The sequence below is a fragment of the Molothrus ater genome, chromosome 29, assembly GCF_012460135.2.
Source record: "Molothrus ater isolate BHLD 08-10-18 breed brown headed cowbird chromosome 29, BPBGC_Mater_1.1, whole genome shotgun sequence".
NCBI classification, from domain to species: Eukaryota; Metazoa; Chordata; class Aves; order Passeriformes; family Icteridae; genus Molothrus; species Molothrus ater.
Genome location: NC_050506.2, coordinates 1,443,643 through 1,467,794, shown reverse-complemented (window position 1 = coordinate 1,467,794; position 24,152 = coordinate 1,443,643). Strand labels below are relative to the sequence as shown.

At 61.1% G+C, this 24,152-nt stretch overlaps 1 protein-coding gene across 6 annotated transcripts; it reads left to right on the top strand.

Moving 5' to 3' along the window:
- Positions 1-632: 632 nt before the first annotated feature.
- LOC118695941 (sodium/potassium-transporting ATPase subunit alpha-2) lies at positions 633-23,988 on the top strand. Of its 6 annotated transcripts, XM_054517608.1 has the most exons (24): positions 654-679; positions 3,658-3,798; positions 3,900-4,004; positions 4,993-5,052; positions 5,657-5,860; positions 7,004-7,117; positions 7,189-7,323; positions 7,782-7,899; positions 8,619-8,887; positions 9,643-9,841; positions 10,291-10,400; positions 10,487-10,621; positions 11,355-11,544; positions 12,402-12,577; positions 13,328-13,464; positions 15,174-15,324; positions 16,214-16,382; positions 16,771-16,925; positions 17,399-17,522; positions 18,573-18,718; positions 19,587-19,717; positions 21,494-21,595; positions 22,451-22,542; positions 23,822-23,988. In XM_054517608.1, exons 2-24 carry the CDS (start codon positions 3,748-3,750, stop codon positions 23,848-23,850), a joined length of 3,102 nt encoding a protein of 1,033 aa, XP_054373583.1. In that variant the 5' UTR covers positions 654-679; positions 3,658-3,747; the 3' UTR covers positions 23,851-23,988. The 6 variants fall into 6 exon arrangements, with proteins under 6 accessions (XP_036253671.1, XP_054373583.1, XP_036253673.1 ...); XM_036397778.2 differs by lacking the exon at positions 3,658-3,798 and having other exon boundaries at positions 633-679; XM_036397780.2 differs by lacking the exons at positions 18,573-18,718; positions 19,587-19,717; positions 21,494-21,595; positions 22,451-22,542; positions 23,822-23,988 and adding an exon at positions 18,156-18,229.
- The last annotated feature ends 164 nt before the right edge of the window (positions 23,989-24,152 follow it).

The following is a 24,152-nucleotide window of genomic DNA, read 5'->3' as shown; positions in this document are numbered from 1 at the left end:
CCCAAAAACAAACAGCACTCCCAAAAAATAAACAACACCCTACAAAAAATAAACAACACCCCCAAAAATAAACAACACCCCCAAAAAATAAACAACACCCCCAAAAATAAACAACACCCCCAAAAAATAAACAACACCCCCAAAAATAAACAATACCCCACAAAAAATAAACGACACCCAAAAACAAACAACACCCCCCAAAAAACAAACGACACCCCCCAAACAACCAAAAAACACCCCCAAAAAACAAACAACAGCCCCCAAAAAACCGACAACACCCCCCAAAACAAACGACACCCCCCAAAAAAACCAAAAACCACCAAAACCAACCCCCTGCCCCCCGGGGGGGGGCACCGAGGCTCCGGCAGCCTCAGGGCAGCGCCCCCCCCCTCCCAAAAACGAGCGGCCCCCCCTCAATGCGAGCCGGGGGGGGGGGTCCGGATGTGGGGGGGGTCCCGCTGGATTTGGGGGGGTCAGGAAGGGTCACCCGCCCCCCCCCCCCGCGCGCACCTGCGTTCCCAGGGCCCCCCCGCGGGCCGGGGCTGGGGAGGGGGCGGGTTTGGGGCGGGGGGGGCCGGGCCGGGCGGGGCTCGCTGGGTTTTTCTCGGCCGCTGTCGCTGCGCCCCCCCCAAAAGTGTCCCGGGCTGGCAACGGCGACGGCGGCGCCATGGGCAGAGGGGTGAGTAGGGGCGGCCAGGGGCACCCCGAACCCACGCGGGGCACGGGGACACGCGGGGCACCCCCAAAAAAACACCCCCAGGCAGAAACAGCCCCAAAACAACCAACCGGGCACCCCCACGCGCGGAGCGACCCCCAGCTCGGGCACCCCAAACCCACTCGGGGCACCCCAAACCCACCCGAGAGACCCCAAACCCACTCGGGGCACCCCAAAACCCACCCGAGAGACCCCAAACCGACTTGAGAGACCCCAAACCCACCCGGGGCACCCCAAACCCACCCGAGAGACCCCAAACCCACTCGGGGAACCCCAAAAAGCACTTTAGAGATCCCAAACCCTCCCGAGAGACCCCAAACCCACTCGGAGCACCCCAAACCGACTTGAGAGACCCCAAACCCACCCGGGGCACCCCAAAAACCACTCGGGGCACCCCAAACCCACCCGAGAGACCCCAAACACACCCGGGACACCCCAAAACCATCTGAGAGACCCCAAACCCGCTCGGAGCACCCCAAACCCACGCTGGACCCCCCCCACAGACTCTCTCCCCCCCCACCACACGCGGAAGCCCCCCCGGGCCCCTTTCCCAGGGTCGGCGCCCACCCGTGACCACCCCCGGGCACCCCCCACCCCCCCAAATCACAGCCCCGACCCTCCCCACGCGGGGCAGCCCCCCCGGGACCCCCCCCCCCCACCCAGCAGGGCACCCCCCGTGTTCCACCCACGCGGGACCCCCACCCCAAATTTCCCCCCCCCTCGGGATCACAGAAGCCGCGTGGGGCGCAGCCCCCCCCCCCCCCCCATGATCAGGGGTCACTTTTTATGGGTGGGGTGGGGGGGTCCCCAATCCCCTCCCCTTCCCCCCCCCTCCAGCGCTGTGAATCGCCAGCCCCGTGGGCGGGACCCCCTCGGGACCCCCCCCCCCCCCCCCAATTCCCGCCCGTGGCTCGGTGCCCGCGGCTGCCCCGAGCTCCGCTCCCGGTGCCCCGGCAACGCCCGCGGGGGGGCCCCGAGCGCCGCTGGCCCCGCGCCCGCCCCCCCCCGGAACCCCCCCCCAAACCCAAACCGCCCCTCCCCCCCCCCCCCTATACCGCGGGCACCCACCCAAAATTTGGGGGGGATCCCTCTGGGTGGGGCCCGGACCACCCCAAACCCAAACCCAACCCAGACCGCGGGCACGCACCCAAAATTTTGGGGGGATCCCTCTGTGTTGGGGTTGTCCCCGACCCCTCCCAAACCCAACCCCCCCCCCGCCCCCCCCAGTTTTGGGGGGACCCCTCTGTGTGGGTGGGGGTTGTCCCCCCCCCCCCCCAAACCCAACCCAACCCTCCCCCCTCCCCCCAATTTGGGGGGGATCCCTCTGTGTTGGGGTTGTCCCCCCCCCCCCCCACACAAACCCAACCCAACCCCCCCGCGGGGTCCCCTTGGCGCTGTCCCCAATTCGGGGGGGGGGGGGGGGGGGGGCACACGCACGCGACACCCGACACCCCCCCCTGCCCCCCCCCCCTCACACACCCAAAAGCGGGGGGGGGGTCCCTCAAGTGGGTCCCCCCCCATTCCCCCCCTCAATGTGGAACCACAATTGGGGTCCCCCCGTGTTGGGGGTGGGGCAGGGAACCCCCCCTCCCCCCCGCGTTATTTGGGGGGGTGGGGGTGCCCCCCCCCGGTAATTTGAGCCCCCCCCCCCCCCCCGCTCCCGGTGTTGGTTTTGGCTCCCGGAGATTTCCATGACATCGGCCCCGCCCCCCCCCGGGCCAGCGGGGACCCCTGGGGACAGGGGGGGGACAGGGAGGGGACAGGGAGGGGACAGGGCCACCCCCACCCAACAAGGACAGGGAGGGGCCCCGTGGTGCCCTGGGGGGGCTCCTGCTCTGCCCGGCTTGGGGGAACCCCCCCCGTGGGTGTGGGGACACCCCGTGGGGACAGTGACACCCCCATGGTGACAGCGACACCCCCATGGTGACAGCGACACCCCCATGGGGACAGTGACACCCCCATGGGGACAGTGACACCGCAGTGGGGACAGTGACACCGCAGTGGTGACAGGGACACCCCCATGGTGACAGCGACACCCCCATGGTGACAGCGACACCGCAGTGGGGACAGGGACACCCCTGTGGTGACAGCGACACCCCCATGGGGACAGTGACACTGCAGTGGTGACAGGGACACCCCCATGGTGACAGCGACACCGCAGTGGGGACAGGGACACCCCTGTGGTGACAGCGACACCCCCATGGGGACAGTGACACTGCAGTGGTGACAGGGACACCCCCATGGTGACAGCGACACCGCAGTGGGGACAGGGACACCCCTGTGGTGACAGCGACACCCCCATGGGGACAGTGACACTGCAGTGGTGACAGGGACACCCCCATGGTGACAGCGACACCGCAGTGGGGACAGGGACATCCCCATGGTGACAGTGACACCCCCATGGTGACAGTGACATCCCCGTGGTGACAGCGACACCGCAGTGGGGACAGGGACACCCCCATGGTGACAGCGACACCCCCCTGGCTGTGGTGACACGCCCATGGGGACAGTGACACCTCAATGGCCACAGTGCCACTCTAGTGACCACAGGGCCACCAAAGTGACCGCTCAATGGCCACAGTGCCACCCTGGTGACTACAGTGACCTCCTGGTGACCACAGTGACACCACCATGGCCACAGTGACCCCGCCATGACCACAGTGCCACTCTGGTGACCACAATGACCCTGTCAATAGCCACAATGCCACTCTGGTGACTGCAGTGACCCCCTGGTGACCACAATGACCGCCACGACCACAGTGACCCCTCAGTGACCTCAATGCCACCCTGGTGACCACAGTGACCCTTCAATGGCCGCAGTGCCACCGGTCACCAGTGACCCCTCAATGACCCCAATGCCACCCTGGTGACCACAGTGCCCCCTCAATGACCTCAATGCCACCCTATTGACCACAACCCCCCCCTCCCCATGACCCCCCCAGTGTCCCCGCTGACCCCCCCGCCGCGCCCCCCCCCGCCGTGCCCCCCCCGCCCACCCGTGCCCGGTGCCCGGTGCCCGCTGCCCCCCGACGATGCCGGTGGCCACGGTGACGCCGGTGCTGGCCGTGACCTCCACGCCCACGGTAATGGCCCTGGGCTGGCGGGGGGGCGGGGGGGGTGGCACCGGGGGGGGGTCCCCTGGCCGCGGGGGGGGTCCCCGTGCCCACCGGGGGTGTCCCCGCAGGCCGGCCGCGAGTACTCGCCCGCGGCCACCACGTCCGAGAACGGCGGCGGGAAGAGGAAGCAGAAGGAGAAGGAGCTGGATGAGCTCAAGAAGGAGGTGAACCTGGTGAGTGGGGACAGCCAGGGGACACAGGGGACACAGGGGACAGGGTCACAGACAGGGGACAGCCAGGGGTTGGACAGGGGACACAGGGGACAGGGTCACAGCCAGGGGACAGCCAGGGGACAGCCAGGGGACACAGGGGACACAGGGGACAGGGTCACAGACAGAGGACAGCCAGGGGATGGACAGGGGACACAGGGGACAGGGTCACAGACAGGGGACAGCCAGGGATGGACAGGGGACAAAGGGACAGGGAGAAAGACAGAGGACAGGGTCACAGAGGACAGCCAGGGGACACAGGGACATGGGGACATGGGGGACAGGGTGCAGTGAGGGGACAGGGACATGGGGACACAGGGCAGACAGGAGACAGTGACAGGGACAGGGGCATAGGGGCAAAGGGGGCATGTGCCCCCATGGTGACACCAAGGGGACATGGGAACAGCGAGGGGACACGGGGGACACGGGGACACAGGGGACAGCGACAGGGACACAGGGACATGGGGACAGCAAGGGGACAGCTAGGGGACACAGGGGACACAGGGGCAATGACAGGTACAGGGGGACATGGGGGGCATAGGGGCATGGGTGACATGGGGGACACTGGGACCATGGGGACACAGGGGACGTGGGGGACACAGAGCTGGTGGCCATGTCATTGCATTCATGGGGACATGGGTGATAGGGGTGACTTGGGTGACATGGATGACACTGAGGGACATGGGTGACATGGGACTCCAGGGCCAGCTGGCTGTGTCATCCCATCCAGAGGGACGTGGGTGACATGGGGACACGGGGACACGCCACCCTGCTGGGGTGATTGGGGTCATGGGGACAGCTGTCCCATGTCACCCAGCTGAGGTGACAGTGGCATGGGTGACGTGGGCGGTGTGGGACCCTGGGGACAGCTGGCCATGCCACCCCAGCCAGAGGGACACGGGTGGCAGGGGTGGCTGGGGGCACGGTGACAGGGGTGGCGTTTGTCCCTCAGGATGACCACAAACTGTCCCTGGATGAGCTGGGCAGGAAGTACCAGGTGGACCTGTCCCGGGTGAGATGTCCCCATGTCCCTGTGTCCCCCTGTCCCCATGTCCCTATGTCCCCCTGTCCCCCTGTCCTCGTGTCCCTCTACCCTCACATCCCTCAATCCCAATGTCCCCATGTCCCTGTGTCCCCCTGTCCCCCTGTCCTCGTGTCCTTGTGTCCCTCTACCCTCACATCCCTCAATCCCAATGTCCCCAAGTCCCCGTGTCCCTGTGTCCCTCCTGTCACCATGTCCCCGTGTCCCTGTGTCCCTCTGTTCCCGTGTCCCCGTGTCCCCGTGTCACCGTGTCCCTGTGTCCCTCCTGTCACCATGTCCCCGTGTCCCTGTGTCCCCCTGCTGTCCCCATGTCCCTGGTGTCACCTTGTCCCCCTCGTGTCCCTGTGTCCCTGGTGTCCCCCTGGTGTTCTCGTTTCCCTGGTGTCCCCCCCAGTGTCACGGTGTCCCTGGTGTCCCCATGTCCTCCTGGTGTCACCGTGTCCCTGGTGTCCCCCTGGTGTCACCGTGTCCCTGCTGCCCCCATGTCCCTGCTGTCCCCCTGCTATCCCCAGTATCACCGTGTCCCCTTGGTGTCACCATGGTGTCCCCCTGGTGTCCCCCCCGTGTCCCGCAGGGCCTGACCAACGCCCGCGCTGCCGAGATCCTGGTCCAGGACGGCCCCAACGCCCTGACGCCCCCTCCCACCACCCCCGAGTGGGTCAAGTTCTGCCGGCAGCTCTTCGGGGGCTTCTCCATCCTGCTCTGGATCGGCGCCATCCTCTGCTTCCTGGCCTACGGCATCCAGGCCGCCATGGAGGACGAGCCCGCCAACGACAACGTGAGGGACAGGGGACACGGGGGGCAGGGGGGCTATGGGGGGGCATGGCGGGGTATGGGGGCATGGGGGGCACCAGGGGCATTGGGGCATCAGGGGGTATGGGGACATGGGGGGGACCAGGGGGCATCGGGGGTATGGGGGGCATGGGGGGCACCAGGGGCATTGGGGCATCAGGGGGTATGGGGACATGGGGGGGACCAGGGGGCATGGGGGCTATGGGGGGCATGGGGGGCATGGGGGGCACCAGGGGCACCAGGGGCATGGGGGGCACTAGGGGCATTGGGGGCATGGGGGGCACCAGGGGCATTGGGGCATCAGGGGGAATGGGGGGCATTGGGGCATCAGGGCACATGGGGGGCTCCAGGGGGCATTGAGGCATCAGGGGGAATGGGGGGCATCAGGGGGAATGGGGGGCACCAGGGGGCATGAGGGTATGGGGGGTATGAGGACATGGGGAGTATGGGGGACATGGGGAGCACAGGGGACATGGGGGACATGGGGGGCATGAGGGTATGGGGGGCACGGGGGGCCATGGGTACATGGGGGGCACGGGGGGCACAAAGGGCACCAGGGGGTGTAGGGGGAGATGGGGGAAATTGGGGCCATGGGGGCCATGGGGGCTAAAGGGGACACGGGGACATGGGGGGCACACGGGGCATGAGGGGTATGGGGGGCATCAGGGGGTATAGGGGGCATGGGGGGCACGGGGACACAGGGACACCCACAGTGACACCAGGGACACGGGGACACCAGGGGGACATGGGGACAGCAGGGACACAGGGATGTGGGGGACACCAGGGGCATGGGGGGCATGGGGGGTGTGGGGGGCATGGGGACATGCGGGGTACATGGGGCATGGGGGGGTATTGGGGGGTATGGGGGGCACGGGGGGGCTCTGGGATCATGTGGGCAGCGACATCAAGGTGCCATGGGGACAGGCGCCAAGGGGACAGTGGCACTGGGGGTGGCACAAACCCGCGGCCTCTTGTCCCCTCCCCAGCCCTCGGGGTGCCCAGCTGTGGGTATGGGGGGGATGTCCAACCACCGAGGGTGTCCCCTCCCTGTCCCCCCACCCTGCGGGTCCCCGGGGGGGGTTCCTCGGTGCCCCCCAGGTGCTGAGGTGCCCCCCCCCCATGGTGCCAGCTGTACCTGGGGGTGGTCCTGGCCGCCGTCGTCATCGTCACCGGCTGCTTCTCCTACTACCAAGAGGCCAAGAGCTCCAAGATCATGGACTCCTTCAAGAACATGGTGCCCCAGGTGGGCAGGGGGGCACGGCCGGGGGGGGCCCGGGGGGGTGGGCACCCCCTGAGGTGCCCGGTGCCCCCCAGCAAGCGCTGGTGATCCGCGAGGGAGAGAAGATCCAGATCAACGCCGAGAACGTCGTGGTGGGAGACCTGGTGGAGGTGAAGGGCGGCGACAGAGTGCCCGCGGACATGAGGATCATCTCCTCCCACGGCTGCAAGGTGGGCATGGGGACACTGGGGACACTGAGGGGACACTGGGGACATTGGTGACACTGGGGACACTGAGGGGACATTGGGCACATTGGGGACACTGGGGACACTGAGGGGACATTGGGGACATTGGGGACATTGGGGACAGGGTGCCTGTGGACATGAGGATCATCTCCTCCCACGGCTGCAAGGTGGGCACAGGGGGGGACATCCAAACCCACTCAACCCCACCCAATCCCCCCAAAACCCCAAACCCCTCCAATGCTCCCATAACCCCAAACACCCCAATTCCCCCTGAATCCCCCCATAACCTCAATCCCCCCCATAACCCAAATCCCCCGAGTCCCCCCCATAACCCAAATCCCCCCAGTCCCCCCAATCCCCCTGATAACCCCAATCCCCCCCAGTCTCCCCCATAACCCCAAATGCCCCCAATCCCCCCATAACCCCAATGCCCTGCCCCCCAGGTGGATAACTCCTCCCTGACGGGCGAGTCGGAGCCCCAGACGCGCTCCCCGGAGTTCACGCACGAGAACCCGCTGGAGACGCGCAACATCTGCTTCTTCTCCACCAACTGCGTCGAAGGTGGGGCGTCCCTGGTGTCCCCAGTGCCACCTGTGCCCATCCCAGTGCCCCATCCCAGTGCCACCAGTGCCCCCATTGCCCTCACTGCCCCCAGTTCGCCCAGTACCCCCAGTTCCCCCCACCATGTGCCCATGCCATCCCTCCGGGCCCTTCGTCACCTCGGTGCCACCACAGGGACCGCATGTGGCATTGTCATCTCCCCAGTGCCCCCATTGCCCCCATTGCCCCCAGTGCCCCCAGTTCCCCCAGTACTCCCAGTTCCCCATCCCAGTGCCCCCAGTTCCCCCAGTGCTCCCAGTTCCCCATCCCAATGCCCCCATCCCAGTGCTACCAGTGCCCCCAGTGCCACCCCTGGGCTCTTTGTCACCTCGGTGCCACCACAGGGACCGTGCATAGCATCGTCATCTCCATGGGTAACCGCAGTGCCCCCAGTTCCCCCAGTTCCCCCAGTTCCCCCAGTTTCCCATCCCAATGCCCCCAGTGCCCCATTGCCCCCAGTGCTCCCAGTTCCCCATCCCAATGCTCTCATCCCAGTTCCCCCAGTGCCCGCAGTGCCATCCCTCCGGGCCCTTTGTCACCTCGGTGTCCCCAGGCACGGCGCGTGGCATTGTCATCTCCACGGGTGACCGCAGTGCCCCCATTGCCCCCAGTGCCCCCAGTGCCACTCCCCAGCCCCGTGCCACCCCCCCGGGCCCTTCGTCACCCCGGTGCCACCACAGGGACCGCGCGTGGCATTGTCATCTCCACGGGTGACCGGACGGTCATGGGCCGCATCGCCTCTCTGGCCTCGGGGCTGGAGGTGGGCCGGACGCCCATCGCCATGGAGATCGAGCACTTCATCCGCCTCATCACCGGCGTCGCCGTCTTCCTCGGCCTCTCCTTCTTCATCCTCTCGCTCATCCTGGGCTACACCTGGCTCGAGGCCGTCATCTTCCTCATCGGCATCATCGTGGCCAACGTGCCCGAGGGGCTGCTGGCCACCGTCACGGTGAGCAAACTGGGAGGGACTGGGAACAAACTGGGAGGGACTGGGATGAGTTGGGATGGAGATATTGGGGTGTAAAAGGGTACTGGGATGGACTGGGAGGGGCTCGAGGCCATCATCTTCCTCATGGGCATCATCGTGGCCAATGTGCCCAAGGGGCTGCTGGCCACCGTCGCAGTGAGCAAACTGGGAGGGACTGGGATGAACTGGGAGTGACTGGGATGGACTGGGATTGACTGGGATGGACTGGGAGGGGCTCGAGGCCATCATCTTCCTCATCAGCATCATCGTGGCCAATATGCCCAAGGGGCTGCTGGCCACCGTCACTATGGGACGGGGCACTGGGAAGGAACTGGGAGGGCATTGGGAGCACTGGGAGGGGGCACTGGGAAGGAACTGGGAGCACTGGGAGCACTGGGAGGGCAATAGAGGCATTACTGGATGGCTCCACCATCATCTTCCTCATGGGTATCATCATGGCTAGCATGCCCAAGGGCCACCCTCGTGATGGGAGAGGGCACGGGGATAATTTCGGGGTGCTGGGAGGGGTCCACAAACCCCATATCAGGGGTGCCACCCCCATGAGAGCCCAGGGTGCCCCCCAGTTGTGCCTGACCCCGATGACAATGGGGGTTTGGGTATTGAGGGTACACTGAGGGTACACTGTGGGGGTTCTGGTGCCAGTTTTGGGGTCAGGGGGTTCTGTTCACCCCATATGGGGGGGTCCCACCCCCGTGACACCCCGAGGTGTCCCCCAGGTGTGCCTGACCCTCACTGCCAAGCGCATGGCCAGGAAGAACTGCCTGGTGAAGAACCTGGAGGCCGTGGAGACGCTGGGCTCCACCTCCACCATCTGCTCGGACAAGACGGGGACGCTGACCCAGAACCGCATGACCGTGGCCCACATGTGGTTCGACAACCAGATCCACGAGGCCGACACCACCGAGGACCAGTCGGGTGAGCGGGGGCACCCCGAAAACCCCAGTGCCCCCCGCACCCCGATCCCCTGGGACCCCAGTGCCCTGGGGCCTTGATACCCAAATCCCCAAAACCCTGATCCTCCAAAACCCTGATCCCCCAAAACCCTGATCCCCCAAAACACCAATCCCCCTGAACCCCAATCCCCCAAAACCCTGATCCCCTGGCACCAGGGTGGTCAGTGGATGACACCAATGGGTGGCACTGGTGACACCAGCCATGCCCTGACAGTGCCCCGTGTCCCCAGGTGCCACCTTCGACAAGCGCTCTCCCACCTGGGTGGCCCTGGTCACACTGGGGTGGCCAATGGGTGACACTGGGATGGCCAATGGTGACACCAATGGGTGGCCAATGGTGACACCAATGGTGACACCAATGGGTGGCACTGGTGACACCGGCCAGGCCCTGATGGTCCCCACTGTCCCCAGGTGCCACCTTCGACAAGCGCTCTCCCACCTGGGCGGCCCTGGCGCGCATCGCGGGGCTCTGTAACCGCGCCGTGTTCAAGCCGGGCCAGGAGAACGTCTCCATCTCCAAGGTGGGGGGGTCCCCGCGGCCCCGGGGGAGGGGACAGAGGGGACAGGGCCCCGGGGGCGGCGGTGGGTGACAGCGGCGTCCCCACAGCGGGACACGGCCGGGGACGCGTCCGAGTCGGCGCTGCTCAAGTGCATCCAGCTGTCCTGTGGCTCCGTCAAGAGGATGCGGGACAGGAACCCCAAAGTGACCGAGATCCCCTTCAACTCCACCAACAAGTACCAGGTGTGGGCAGGGGGGCAACTGGGGCAACTGGGGCAACTGGGGGGAATGGGGGGCACGTGGGGAAATGGGGGAAATGGGGGGAATGGGGGGCAATTGGGGCAACTGGGGCAACTGGGGGGAATGGGGGGAACGGGGGGCAATTGGGGGAACTGGGGGGAATGGGGGGAACGGGGGGCAATTGGGGCAGTTGGGGGAACTGGGGGGAATGGGGGGCACAGGGGGCACAGGGGAACTGGGGGAATGGGGGGCAATGGGGGCAGTTGGGGAAATGGGATGGGGAACTGGGATGGGGAACTGGGATGGGGCACTGGGGGCACTGGGGGCAGTGGGGGAATCGGGGGCACTGGGACATGGGGATAACGGGGGCACGGGGGGAATGGGGGAGCTGGGGGCAATGGGGGAACTGGGAGGGGGAACTGGGGGCACTGGGGGCACTGGGGGCACTGGGGGAACTGGGATGGAGAACTGGGATGGGGCACAGGGGGCACAGGGAGAATTGGGGGAACTGGGGGCACTGGGGTCACTGGGCAGTATGTGGGTGACCCTGGAGGGACTCTGGTGACACTGGAATGTCTCTGGGTGGCACTGGTGACACCGGAATGGTCAGCGGGCGACCCTGGGCTGGCTCTGGGTGACCCTGGGCTGGCTCTGGGTGACCCTGGGCTGCCCGTGGCTGACCCCGCGCTGACCGGGGCCCATGACCCCGCCATCCCCTGTCCGTCCCCGTGTCCAGCTGTCCATCCACGAGCGCGAGGAGGACCCCCAGGGTTACCTGCTGGTGATGAAGGGAGCCCCCGAGCGCATCCTGGACCGCTGCTCCCGCATCCTCCTGCAGGGCCAGGAGCAGCCCCTGGACCAGGAGATGCGCGAGGCCTTCCAGAACGCCTACCTGGAGCTGGGGGGGCTCGGGGAGAGGGTCCTGGGTACGCCCGGGGGTCCTGGGGGGGTCATGAGGGGGTTCTGAGAGGCTGGGGAGGGGATACAGAGGGGATTTGGGGGAGAAGATCCTGCATGAGGAGGAGGAGGAGGAGGAGGAGGAGTTGTTCAGAGCCACAGCCTGGAGCTGGGGGGGCTCGGGGAGAGGGTCCTGGGTACGCCCAGGGGGCTGAGGGGGTCCTGGGGGAAATGCTGGGGGGATTTGGGGGTCCCTGGGTTGCTGGAAGAGGATCCAGAGGGGATTTGGGAGAGAAGATCCTGGATGAGGAGGAGTCGTTCAGAACTGGGGGGGCTCAGGGAGATGGTCCTGGGTAGGTCTGGGGGTCCTGGGAGGGGTCCTGGGGGGCTGGAGAGGGGATCCAGAGGGGATCTGGGGGAGAAGATCCTGGATGAGAACATGGAGGAACTTTCCAGAATGCCTACCTGGAGCTGGGGGGGCTTGGGGAGGGTCCTGGGGGGGTCCCGGGTACATCTGGGGGGACCTGGTGGTTCCCAGGGCTCTGTCACCTGTACAGAAGCTCCTGTGGGTGTTTTTGGGGTCTCACTGTCCCCTCAGTGTCCCCAGGGTTCTGTCACCTGTACCTGTCCCCAGACACAATCCTAGAGGTGTTTTTGGGGTCTCACTGTCCCCTCAGTGTCCCCAGGGTTCTGTCACCTGTACCTGCCCCCGGACACGATCCTGAGGGTCCCTCTGGGGTCTCTCGTGGGTTCCTGTGGCTGTTTTTGGGGTCTCAATGTCCCCTCAGTGTCCCCAGGGTTCTGTCACCTGTACCTGCCCCCGGACACGATCCTGGGGGTATTTTTGGGATCTTTGGGGTCTCAGTGTCCCCCACCATGTCCCCAGGGTTCTGTCACCTGTACCTGCCCCCGGACAAGTTCCCCCGCGGGTTCCGTTTCGACGCGGACGAGGTGAATTTCCCCACCAGTGACCTTTGCTTCGTGGGGCTCATGTCCATGATCGACCCCCCCCGCGCCGCCGTGCCCGACGCCGTGGGCAAGTGCCGGAGCGCCGGCATCAAGGTGGGACCCCAAAACCCCCTTGAGCCCCCCCGGGACCCCAAAACCCCTGCCCGGGACCCCAAAACACACCCTGAGCACCCCCAGGACCCCAAAACCCCTGCCCGGGACCCCAGAACCCTCCTGAGCACCCCCAGGACCCCAAAACCCCTGCCCAGGACCCCAAAACACATCCTGAGCACCCCCGGGACCCCAAAACCCCTGCCCAGGACCCCAAAACACACCCTGAACCCACACGGACCCCAAAACCCTGGCCCAGGACCCTAAAACCCCCCTGAGCTCACCTGGGATCCCTATTTCCCCTTGCCCCCCCCATTCTGGGCTGTCCCCAGGTGTCCCCAGGTGTCCCCAGGTGTCCCTCAGGTGTCCCCCAGGTGCCCCCAGGTGTCCCCAGGTGTCCCCAGGTGTCCCCCAGGTGTCCCCAGGGTGTCCCCAAGGTGTCCCCAGGTGTCCCTCAGGTGTCCCCCAGGTGTCCCCAAGGTGCCCCCAGGTGTCCCCAGGTGTCCCCCAGGTGTCCCCAGGTGTCCCCAGGTGTCCCTCAGGTGTCCCCCAGGCGTCCCCCAGGTGTCCCCCAGGTGTCCCCAAGGTGCCCCCAGGTGTCCCCAGGTGTCCCCCAGGTGTCCCCAAGGTGCCCCCAGGTGTCCCCAGGTGTCCCCCAGGTGTCCCCCAGGTGTCCCCCAGGTGTCCCCAAGGTGCCCCCAGGTGTCCTCAGGTGTCCCTCAGGTGTCCCCAGGTGCTGACGGTGTCCCCCAGGTGATCATGGTGACCGGGGACCACCCCATCACGGCCAAGGCCATCGCCAAGGGCGTGGGGATCATCTCCGAGGGCAACGAGACCGTGGAGGACATCGCGGCACGGCTGAACATCCCCGTCAGCCAGGTGAACCCCAGGTGAGTCAGACAGGTGAGACAGGTGAGATGGAGATGGGTGAGACACAGCTGAACATCCCTGTCAGCCAGGTGAACTCCAGGTGAGCCCCAGGTGAGACAGGTGAACCTCAGGTGAGCTCCAGGTGAGCTCCAGGTGAGCCCCAGGTGAGACAGGTGAACCCCAGGTGAGCCCCAGGTGAGCCCCAGGTGAGCTCCAGGTGAGCTCCAGGTGAGCTCCAGGAGAGCCCCAGGTGAGACAGGAGAGCCCCAGGTGAGCTCCAGGTGAGCTCCAGGTGAGCTCCAGGTGAGCCCCAGGTGAGCTCCAGGTGAGCTCCAGGTGAGCCCCAGGTGAGCTCCAGGTGAGACAGGTGAACCTCAGGTGAGCTCCAGGTGAGACAGGAGAGCCCCAGGTGAGCTCCAGGTGAGCTCCAGGTGAGACAGGTGAACCCCAGCTGAGCCCCAGGTGAGACAGGAGAGCCCCAGGTGAGCTCCAGGTGAGCTCCAGGTGAGCCCCAGGTGAGACAGGTGAACCTCAGGTGAGCTCCAGGTGAGACAAGAGAGCCCCAGGTGAGCTCCAGGTGAGCTCCAGGTGAGCTCCAGGTGAGCTCCAGGTGAACCAAGTGAGCCAGAGGAACTCCCCAGGTGAGCCCCAGGTGAGCTCCAGGTGAGACCCAAGTGAGCCCCAGGACAACCCCAGGTGAGCCAGGTAGGGGAAATTGAGGGGATTTGGGGGGAGTTTCCCAGGAATTTTGGGGTGCTGGAGCAGATTTTGGGGTGCTGACCGCTAGGGAGGCCAAGGTGTGTTTGGTGCACAGGTCACACCTGAAGAACATGAGCTTGGAGCAGCTGGGGAGGGGATTTTGGGGTGATCCCAGGGATTTTGGGGTCCTGGGGATTTCTTCTGGGAAGTTTGGAGTGCTGATTTTGGGGTGTCAACTTTGGGGTGCCGATTTTGGGGTGCTGACCCTTTCCCAGGGAGGCCAAGGTGTGTTTGGTGCACAGGTCACACCTGAAGGACATGAGCCCGGAGCAGCTGGGGAAGGGATTTTGGGGCGATCCTGGGGGTGATCCCAGGAATTCTGGGGTCTTGGGGGGTTCTCCCCAGGAATTTTGGGGTGCTGATTTTGGGGTGTCAATTTTGGGGTGCCAATTTTGGGGTTTTGACCTCCCGGGGAGGTCAAGGTGTGTTAGGTTCATGGTCACACCTGAAGGACATGAGCCGGGAGCAGCTGGAGAGGGGATTTTGGGGTGGTCCTGAGGGGTCTTTCCCAGTAATTTTGGGATCTTGAGGGGTTTTTCCCAGGAATTTTGGGGTGCTGGAGCAGATTTTGGGGTGCTGATTTTGGAGTTTCGACCCCTCCCCAGGGAGGCCAAGGCGTGCACGGCTCAGACTTGAAGAACATGAGCTCAGAGCAGCTGGAGAAGGGATTTTGGGGTGATCCTGGGGGTGATCCCAGGAATTTTGGGGTCTTGGGGGGTTTTCCCCAGGAATTTTGGGGTGCTGATTTTGGGGTGTCAATTTTGGGGTGCCAATTTTGGGGTTTTGACCTCCCGGGGAGGCCAAGGTGTGTTAGGTTCATGGTCACACCTGAAGGACATGAGCCGGGAGCAGCTGGGGAGGGGATTTTGGGGTGATCCTGGGCGTGATCCCAGGAATTTTGGCGTCCTGAGGGGTTCTCCCCAGGAATTTTGGGGTGCTGATTTTGGGGTTTCGACCCCCCCCTCCCCAGGGAGGCCAAGGCCTGCGTGGTGCACGGCTCGGACCTGAAGGACATGAGCTCGGAGCAGCTGGACGAGATCCTGCGCAACCACACCGAGATCGTGTTCGCCCGCACGTCCCCCCAGCAGAAGCTGATCATCGTCGAGGGCTGCCAGCGACAGGTGACAGCGCCCTGTCCCCTGTGCCGCCCGCGCCACCGTCCCCGTGCCGCCCGCGCCACTGCTGTCACCCTGTCCCCGTGTCACCACGTCCCAATGTCCCCGGTAACGCCAATGGCCCCAGTGCCCCCAGCATCCGCGGTGCTCCCCATATTCCCAACGGCCCCGGTGTCCTCAAGTGTCCCCAATGTCCCCAAAGCCACCAATGTCCCCAATACCCCCAATCTTCCCCACATTCCCAATGTCCCCAATATCGAAAACATCCCCAATACCCCCAGTGTCCCCAATGCCCCCAGTGTCCTCAAGTGTCCCCAATGTCCCCAAAGCCACCAATGTCCCCAGTATCTGCAGTGTTCCCCATATTCCCAATGTTCCCAGGGTCCTCAAGTGTCCCCAATGTCCCCAATACCTCCAATGTCCCCAGCGTCCCCAAAGCCGCCAATGTCCTCAATCTTCCCCACATTCTGAATGTCCCCAATATTCAAAGCATCCCCAATGCCCCCTGTGTCCCCAATGCCCCCAGTGTCCCCAAAACTCCCAGTGACCCCAGTATCTCGTGTTCCCCATATCCCCAATGTCCCCAACGTCCCCAACATCCCCAATGTCCCAAATGACCCCTGTGCCCCCAATGTCCCCAATACTCCCAATGTCCCCCGTGTCCCCCAACGCTCTCCATGTCCCCAGTGTCCTCAATGTCCCCAAAGTCCCCAGTGTCCCAATTATCCCAAATGTTCCCCATATCCTCAATGGCCCCAACATCTCCAGTGTCCCCAACGACCCCAAAGTCCCCAATGTCCCCAGAGCCCTCAACATAACCAATATTCCCAATGACCCCGATGGCCCCAAAAGCCCCCAGTGCCCCCAGTGTCCCCAACGTCCCCGGTGTCCCCAGGGCGCCATCGTGGCGGTGACGGGCGACGGGGTGAACGACTCTCCGGCGCTGAAGAAGGCGGACATCGGCATCGCCATGGGCATCGCGGGCTCGGACGTGTCCAAGCAGGCGGCCGACATGATCCTGCTGGACGACAACTTCGCCTCCATCGTCACCGGCGTCGAGGAAGGTCGGGGACAGACACGGGGGTCTGGGGACATCGGGGACATGGGGGGTACTGCGGGGAATTGGGGGGCATTAGGGACATTGGGGATATTCGGGATATTGGGGATGTTGGGAGTATTGGGGATGTTGGGGACATTGCTGACATTGGGGATGTTTGGGATATTGGAATATTGGGGACATTGTGGGTGTTTGGGATATTGGGGTATTGAGGACATTGGGGACACTGGGGACACTGGGGATATTGGGGACAATGGGGACATTTGTGGGTGTTTGGGACATTGGGGACATTGGGGACATTTGTGGTGTTTGGGACATTGGGGACAATGGGGACATTGGTGTTTGGGACATTGGGAGCACTGGGGACATCTGGGGACACGGCTGTCCCCCGGCAGGCCGCCTGATCTTCGACAACCTGAAGAAGTCGATCGCCTACACCCTGACCAGCAACATCCCTGAGATCACCCCGTTCCTGCTCTTCATCATCGCCAACATCCCGCTGCCCCTGGGCACCGTCACCATCCTCTGCATCGACCTGGGCACCGACATGGTGAGGGGAACCCCAAATCTGCCAAAATCCACCCCAAATCCACCCCAAATCCACCCCAAATCTATCATGGCCAACATCCCGCTGCCCCTGGGCACCGTCACCATCCTCTGCATCGACCTGGGCACCGACATGGTGAGGAGGGACCCCAAATCCATCCCAGGGACCCCAAATCCACCTGAGATCCCAAATCCATCCCAAATCCATCCCAAATCCATCCCAAATCCAACCGGGGACCCCAAATCCATCCCAAACTCATCCAAGGGACCCCCCAAATCCACCCCACATCCAGCCAGGGATCCCAAACCCATTGCAGAGACCCCAGACCCTCCTGTCCCTGGGCACTGCCACCATCCCGTGACTGGGTGACACTGCGTGACTTTGGATGACACAGGGTGACACTGAGTGACACAAGGTGGCACTGGGTGACACTGGGTGACACTGGGTGACACCGGGTGGCACGGTTGTCCCCTCAGGTCCCCGCCATCTCCTTGGCCTACGAGGCGGCCGAGAGCGACATCATGAAACGGCAACCGCGGAACCCCCGCAGCGACAAACTGGTCAACGAGCGGCTCATCAGCATGGCCTACGGCCAGATCGGTCAGTGGTCACTCTGGGGTCACTCTGGGGTCACTCATGGTCACTCTGGGGTCATTCATGGTCATTCATGGTCATTCATGGTCACTCATGGTCATTCATGGTCATTCATGGTCACTCATGGTCACTCATGGTCAACGAGCGGCTCATCAGCATGGCCTACGGCCAGATCGGTCAGTGGTCACTCCCAGGGGTCACTCAGGGGTCACTCATGGTCAGTCTGGGGTCATTCATGGTCATTCATGGTCATTCATGGTCACTCATGGTCATTCGTGGTCATTCATGGTCATTCATGGTCATTTACAGTCAACCAGTGGCTCATTAGCATGGCCTATGGCCAGATCGGTCAGTGAGGGGTCCCAAGGTGATCCCAAATCCTGTGGTTTTGATCCCGATCCCGATCCCTCAGGGATGATCCAGGCTCTGGGCAGGTTCTTCATGCACTTTGTGATCCAATCCCATGGTTTTTATCCCAATCTGTGGTTTTTATCCCAATCCCATGGCTCTGATCCTGATCCCGATCCCACAGGGATGATCCAGGCTCTGGGTGGGTTCCTCACGCACTTTGTGATCCAATCCCATGTTTTTTATCCCATGGCTCTGATCCCAATCCCAATCCCAATTCTGATCCCACAGGGATGATCCAGGCTCTGGGCGGGTTCCTCACGCACTTTGTGATCCAATCCCGATCCTAATCCCATGGTTTTTATCCCAATCCCACAGCTCTGATGCCGACCCCAATTCCAATTCTGATCCCTCAGGGATGATCCAGGCTCTGGGCGGGTTCCTCACGCACTTTGTGATCCAATCCCATGGTTTTTATCCCATGGCTCTGATCCCAACCCCAATCCCGATCCTAATCCCATGGTTTTTGTCCCAATCCCACGGCTCTGATCCTGATCCCAGTCCCTCAGGGATGATCCAGGCTCTGGGCGGGTTCTTCACGCACTTTGTGATCCAATCCCATGGTTTTGATCCCAACCCCAATCCCGATCCTAATCCCATGGTTTTTGTCCCAATCCCACGGCTCTGATCCTGATCCCGGTCCCTCAGGGATGATCCAGGCTCTGGGCGGGTTCTTCACCTACTTCGTGATCCTGGCCGAGAACGGGTTCCTGCCGGGGACGCTGCTCGGGATCCGCCTGGCCTGGGACGACCGCTCCAAGAACGACCTGGAGGATTCCTACGGGCAGGAGTGGGTGAGGGACCCTACGCTGACCCCACACACCAGTTACACACCAGTTACACGCTCCTTACACGCTGCTTACACACCAGCTTCACAACCCTTGCACGGCCCTTACGCTCTGCTCCAAGAATGACCTGGAGGACTCCCAGGGGCAGGAGTGGGTGAGGGACCCCACGCTGACCCTACACACCCCTTACACCGACTTTACACACCAGTTACACACCCACTTCCATCCCATTTCCACACCCATTTCTGCCCAATTTCCTCTTCCATTTTTGCCTCATTTCCGCTCCCTTTCTCCCGTTCACTCCTGGTTTCCCCTGTTTGCTCCCAGTTTTCCCCGTTTCCTCCCTGGTTTTTCCCATTGTTCACCCCCAGTTTCCTCCTTGGTTTCCCCATTGTTCACTCTGGTTTCCCCATTGTTTACCCCTGGTTTCCTCCTGGTTTCCCCGTTTTTCACTCTCAGTTTCCCCAGTTGTTCACTCATAGTTTCCTCCCTGGTTCCCCATTTTTCACTCTGGTTTTCCCAGTTGTTCACTCCCTGTTTCCTCTCCAGTTCCCCCTTTTGCTCACTCCATTTCCCCGTTGTTCACTCGTGGATTCCTCCCCGGTTTCCCCTGTTGTTTACCCCCGGTTTCCTCCCCAGTTCCCCCTTTTGCTCACTCCATTTCCCTGTTGTTCACTCTTGGTTTCCTCCCCAGTTTCCCCATTTTTCACTCTGGTTTCCCCATTGTTCACTCGTGCTTTCCTCCCCAGTTTCCCCTGTTGTTTACCCCTGGTTTCCTCCTGGTTTCCCCATTTTTCACTCTGGTTTCCCGCGTTGTTCATTCCCAGTTTCCTCCCCGCTTTCCCTGTTTTTCACCGTTCCCCATTCCCCGCAGACGTACGAGCAGCGCAAGGTGGTGGAGTTCACGTGCCACACGGCGTTCTTCGCCAGCATCGTCGTGGTCCAGTGGGCGGATCTCATCATCTGCAAGACCCGCCGCAACTCCGTCTTCCAGCAGGGCATGAAGTGCGACAAAACGCCCCAAAAATGCCCCAAATCACCCCAAAATCCCACCCCAAACCACCCCAAAATCACCCCAAAATGTGCCGCAACTCCGTCTTCCAGCAGGGCATGAAGTGCGACAAAACGCCCCAAAAATGCCCCAAATCACCCCAAAATCCCACCCCAAACCACCCCAAAATCACCCCAAAATGTGCCACAACTCCGTCTTCCAGCAGGGCATGAAGTGCGACAAAACGCCCCAAAAATGCCCGAAATCGCCCCAAAATCCCACCCCAAACCACCCTAAAATCACCCCAAAATGTGCCGCAACTCCGTCTTCCAGCAGGGCATGAAGTGTGACAAAACACAGCAAATCCACCCCAAATCACCCCAAAATTCCACCCCAAACCACCCCAAAATGTGCCGCAACTCCGTCTTCCAGCAGGACATGAAGTGCGACAAAACGCCCCAAAAATGCCCCAAAATCCCATCCAAAACCGCCCCAAAATCCCATCCAAGACCACCTCAAAATCCCACCCAAAACACACCTGAAATTATCCCAAAATACCCCAAAATCCCACTCCAAAATGTGCCACAATTCTGTCTTCCAGCAGGGCATGAAGTGCGACAAAACGCCCCAAAAATGCCCCAAAATCCCATCCAAAACCACCCCAAAATCCCATCCAAGACCACCTCAAAATCCCACCCAAAACACACCTGAAATTATCCCAAAATGCCCCAAAATCCCACCCCAAAATCCACCTCAACTCTGTCTTTTAGCACGACATGACTTGCGCCAAAACACCCCAAAAATACCCCAAAATGCCATCCCAAAACCATCCAAAAATCCTACCCAAAATCACCCCGAAGTCACCCCAAAATGTGCCACAACTTCATCTTCTAGCAGGACATGAAGTGCAGCAAAACACCCCAAAAATACCCCCAAACCACCCCAAAACCATCTGAAAATCCTGCCCCTAACAACCCCAAAATCCAACCCAAAATCCACTTGAAATCATCCCAAAATCACCCCAAAATACCCCAAAATCTTACCTTGAACTCACCCCAAAATCCCACCCCAAAACCACCCCAAAATCCCACTTAAAACCAGCCAAAATTTCCCCAAAATCCACCTCAACTCCGTCTTCCAGCAGGGCACGAACTGGAGACCAAAACATCCCAAAACCATCCCAAAAACGCCCCCAAAATACCTGAAAACCCTACCTAGAACACCCTTGAAATCATCCCAAAACCACCCCAAAAAATACCCCAAATCCACCCCAAAATCCCATCCAAAACCAGCCCAAAATCCCACCCAAAACACACCCGAAATCATCCCAAAACCACCCCAAAAATACCCCAAATGCACCCCAAAATCCCATCCAAAACCAGCCCAAAATCCCACCCAAAACACACCCGAAATCATCCCAAAACCACCCCAAAAATACCCCAAATGCACCCCAAAATCCCATCCAAAACCAGCCCAAAATCCCACCCAAAACACACCTGAAATCATCCCAAAACCACCGCAAAAATACCCCAAATGCACCCCAAAATCCCATCCAAAACCAGCCCAAAACCCTAAAACATCCCCCAGCCCCTCACAAAACCCCAAATCCCCCAAAATTCTCCCAAAAATCCCCAATCCCCCTCCCACAAACCCACTCCAAATCCCCGATGCCCCTTCCAACCCCTCCCCTAAAAGTCCCAAACCCCCTCCAACCCTAAAAAAAAAACCCCAAATCCCCCAAAACCCCCCCCAAATTCCCCAAAAAACCCCAAACCCCCACAATTTTTTAGGAACAAGATCCTGATTTTCGGGCTGCTGGAGGAGACGGCGCTGGCGGCGTTCCTGTCCTACTGCCCGGGCATGGGGGTGGCTCTGCGCATGTACCCCCTCAAGTGAGGGACACCCCAAAAACCCGACCCCAAAAATCCCCGATTCCCCTCCAAAGCCCCTCCAAAAAAAATCCCCCAAAACCCTAAAATAACCCAAATCCTACTAAAAATCCACGGTTCCCCTACAAAATTCCCACAAATCCACGCCAAACCCCATCCCTCTCCCTGTCTCCCTCAAAAGATCCTGAGACTGCTCCAAACCACCCAAAAATCCCGAATCCCCCCCCAAAAATTCCCAATTTTCCTATACAAGCCATCAAAGAAATCCTAAAACTGCTCCAAATCCCCCCCAAAACCCCAAATCCCCCAAAAATCCCCAATTCCCCCCCAAACCCATTCCAAAACCCCATCCCTCTGCCAACTGACCCAAAAAAACCCCAAAACTGCTCCAAACCCCCCAAAAAATCCCGAATCCCCCAAAAATCCTCAATTCCCCTCCAAAGCCCCCATCCAAAAAATCCCAAAACTGCTCAAGCCCTCCCAAAAAATCCCAAATCCCCCAAAATCCACAATTCCTCTTGAAATCCCCTCCAAAAAAAATCCCCAGACCTCTCCAACACCCCCAAAAAACCCCAAATCCCCCCAAAATCCCAATTCCCCTCCAAACCCCGTCCAAAAAAATCCCAAATCCCCCCCCCAGAAAAATCCCAAATCCCCCAAAATTCCCCTCCAAAGAAATGCCCCAACCTACAGAAAAAAAATGGGTGGAAAATGAAAATATCTCCAAAAATGGGAATTAAAAAATTGGGGGGGGGGGGGATTAAAAAATTGGGGGGAGGCAAAAACGGAGCCCTCACCCCCCTGGAATTTGGGGTCCCCCAAATTTTGGGGTCCCAATTTTGGGGTTTTTGTGCGCAGGGTGACCTGGTGGTTCTGCGCCTTCCCCTATTCCCTGCTGATCTTCGCCTACGACGAGGTCAGGAAACTGATCCTGAGGCGTTACCCCGGAGGTGAGACCCCAAAAAATGGGGGGGACCCCAAAAAATGGGGGGGGGGGAAACCATAAAAAGTTTTGGGGGGAAAAACGTGGGGGGGAAAAATGGGGGGAAATTTAAAAAAAAAATGGGAAAAAAGGGAATAAAATGGGGGGAAATTGGGAATAAAATGGGGGAAAACCCCAAAATATGGGGAGGACCCCAAAAGATGCGGGGGACACCCTAAAATATTGGGGGGTTAAAAATGCGAGGGGGAAAAAATGGGGGAAATTTTTGTAAAAATGGGGAAAATGGGAATAAAATGGGGGAAAATGGGAATAAAATGTGGGGAAATCCCAAAAACATGGGGGTGAGAAAATGTGGGGTAAAAAAATGGAGGGAAAGGGAAATCCTAAAGAAATGGAAACCCCAAAAAATGGGAACCTCAAAAGAATGGGAGCATCAAAAAATGGGAATCCAAAAAACTGAAACCCTAAAAAATGGGAACCCTAAAATAATGGGAACACTAAAAAATGAGAACCCTAAAAAATGGAAATCCCCCAAAAATGGGAACCTTAAAGATTGGAAACCCCAAAAAAATGGGATGGAACCCAAAACCCAAGGGGAAAACCCCATAAAAACGGGGAGGGCACCCCAAAAATACAAACACCGAGGATTTGGGGGGTACCCGGGATTTGGGGATTTGGGATTCGGGGTTTGAGGATTTGGGGGTTTGGGGGTTTGGGGTTTTGGGATTTGGGGATTTGGGGGTTTGGGGGTTTGGGGATTTGGGGGTTTTGGGATTTGGGAATTTGGGGATTTGGGATTTGGGGTTTTGGGGTTTTAGGATTTGGGGTGGGCGGATTTGGGGTGGGGGTTTGAGGATTTGGGGGTTTGGGGGTTTGGGGTTTTGGGGTTTTGGGATTTGGGAATTTGGGGATTTGGGGATTTGGGGATTTGGGGATTTGGGGTTTTGGGGGTTTGGGGTTTGGGGGTTTGGGGATTTGGGATTTGGGGATTTGGGGTTTTGGGATTTGGGGATTTGGGGGTTTGGGGATTTGGGATTTGGGGATTTGGGGTTTTGGGATTTGGGGATTTGGGAATTTGGGGGTTTGGGGTTTTGGGATTTGGGGGTTTGGGGATTTGGGGTGGGCGGATTTGGGGTGGGGGTTTGGGGTTTTGGGGATTTGGGAGTTTGGGGCTTTTGGATGTACCCCGGATTTGGGGCTTTGGGGATTTGGGGCTTTGGGCATTCGGGGATTTGGAGCTTTTGGGATTTGGGGTCCCCCTGACGCCCCCTCCCCTTTTTTTGCAGGCTGGGTGGAGAAGGAAACCTATTACTGATCCCCTCCCCCCTTTTTGGGACCCCCCCGGAGCCCCTCCCCCACCCCAACACTAACCCGGGGGGGGTCGGGACCCCCTGAACTGGGGGGCACCCGGACCCCCCCCCTGCAGAGCAATAAACCAGTTTAACCCCCCCGCGTACTGGGATGGACTGGGATGGACTGGGATGGACTGGGAGGGGAGGGCGGGGAACCTCAGACCCCTCAAATTCCCCCAAATTCCCCCAAATTCCCCCAAATTCCCCCAAATTCCCCAATTTCCACTAAATTCCCCCAAATTCCCACAGATTTCGTAAAATTCCC

Coding starts and splice junctions, on each gene's coding strand:
- LOC118695941 (XM_054517608.1), top strand. CDS start 3,748: ATGCCGGTGGCCACGGTGACGCCGGTGCTGGCCGTGACCTCCACGCCC. Junction 10,622..11,354: donor ACTCCACCAACAAGTACCAG/GTGTGGGCAGGG, acceptor CCCCGTGTCCAG/CTGTCCATCCACGAGCGCGA. Junction 15,325..16,213: donor TCGAGGGCTGCCAGCGACAG/GTGACAGCGCCC, acceptor CGGTGTCCCCAG/GGCGCCATCGTGGCGGTGAC.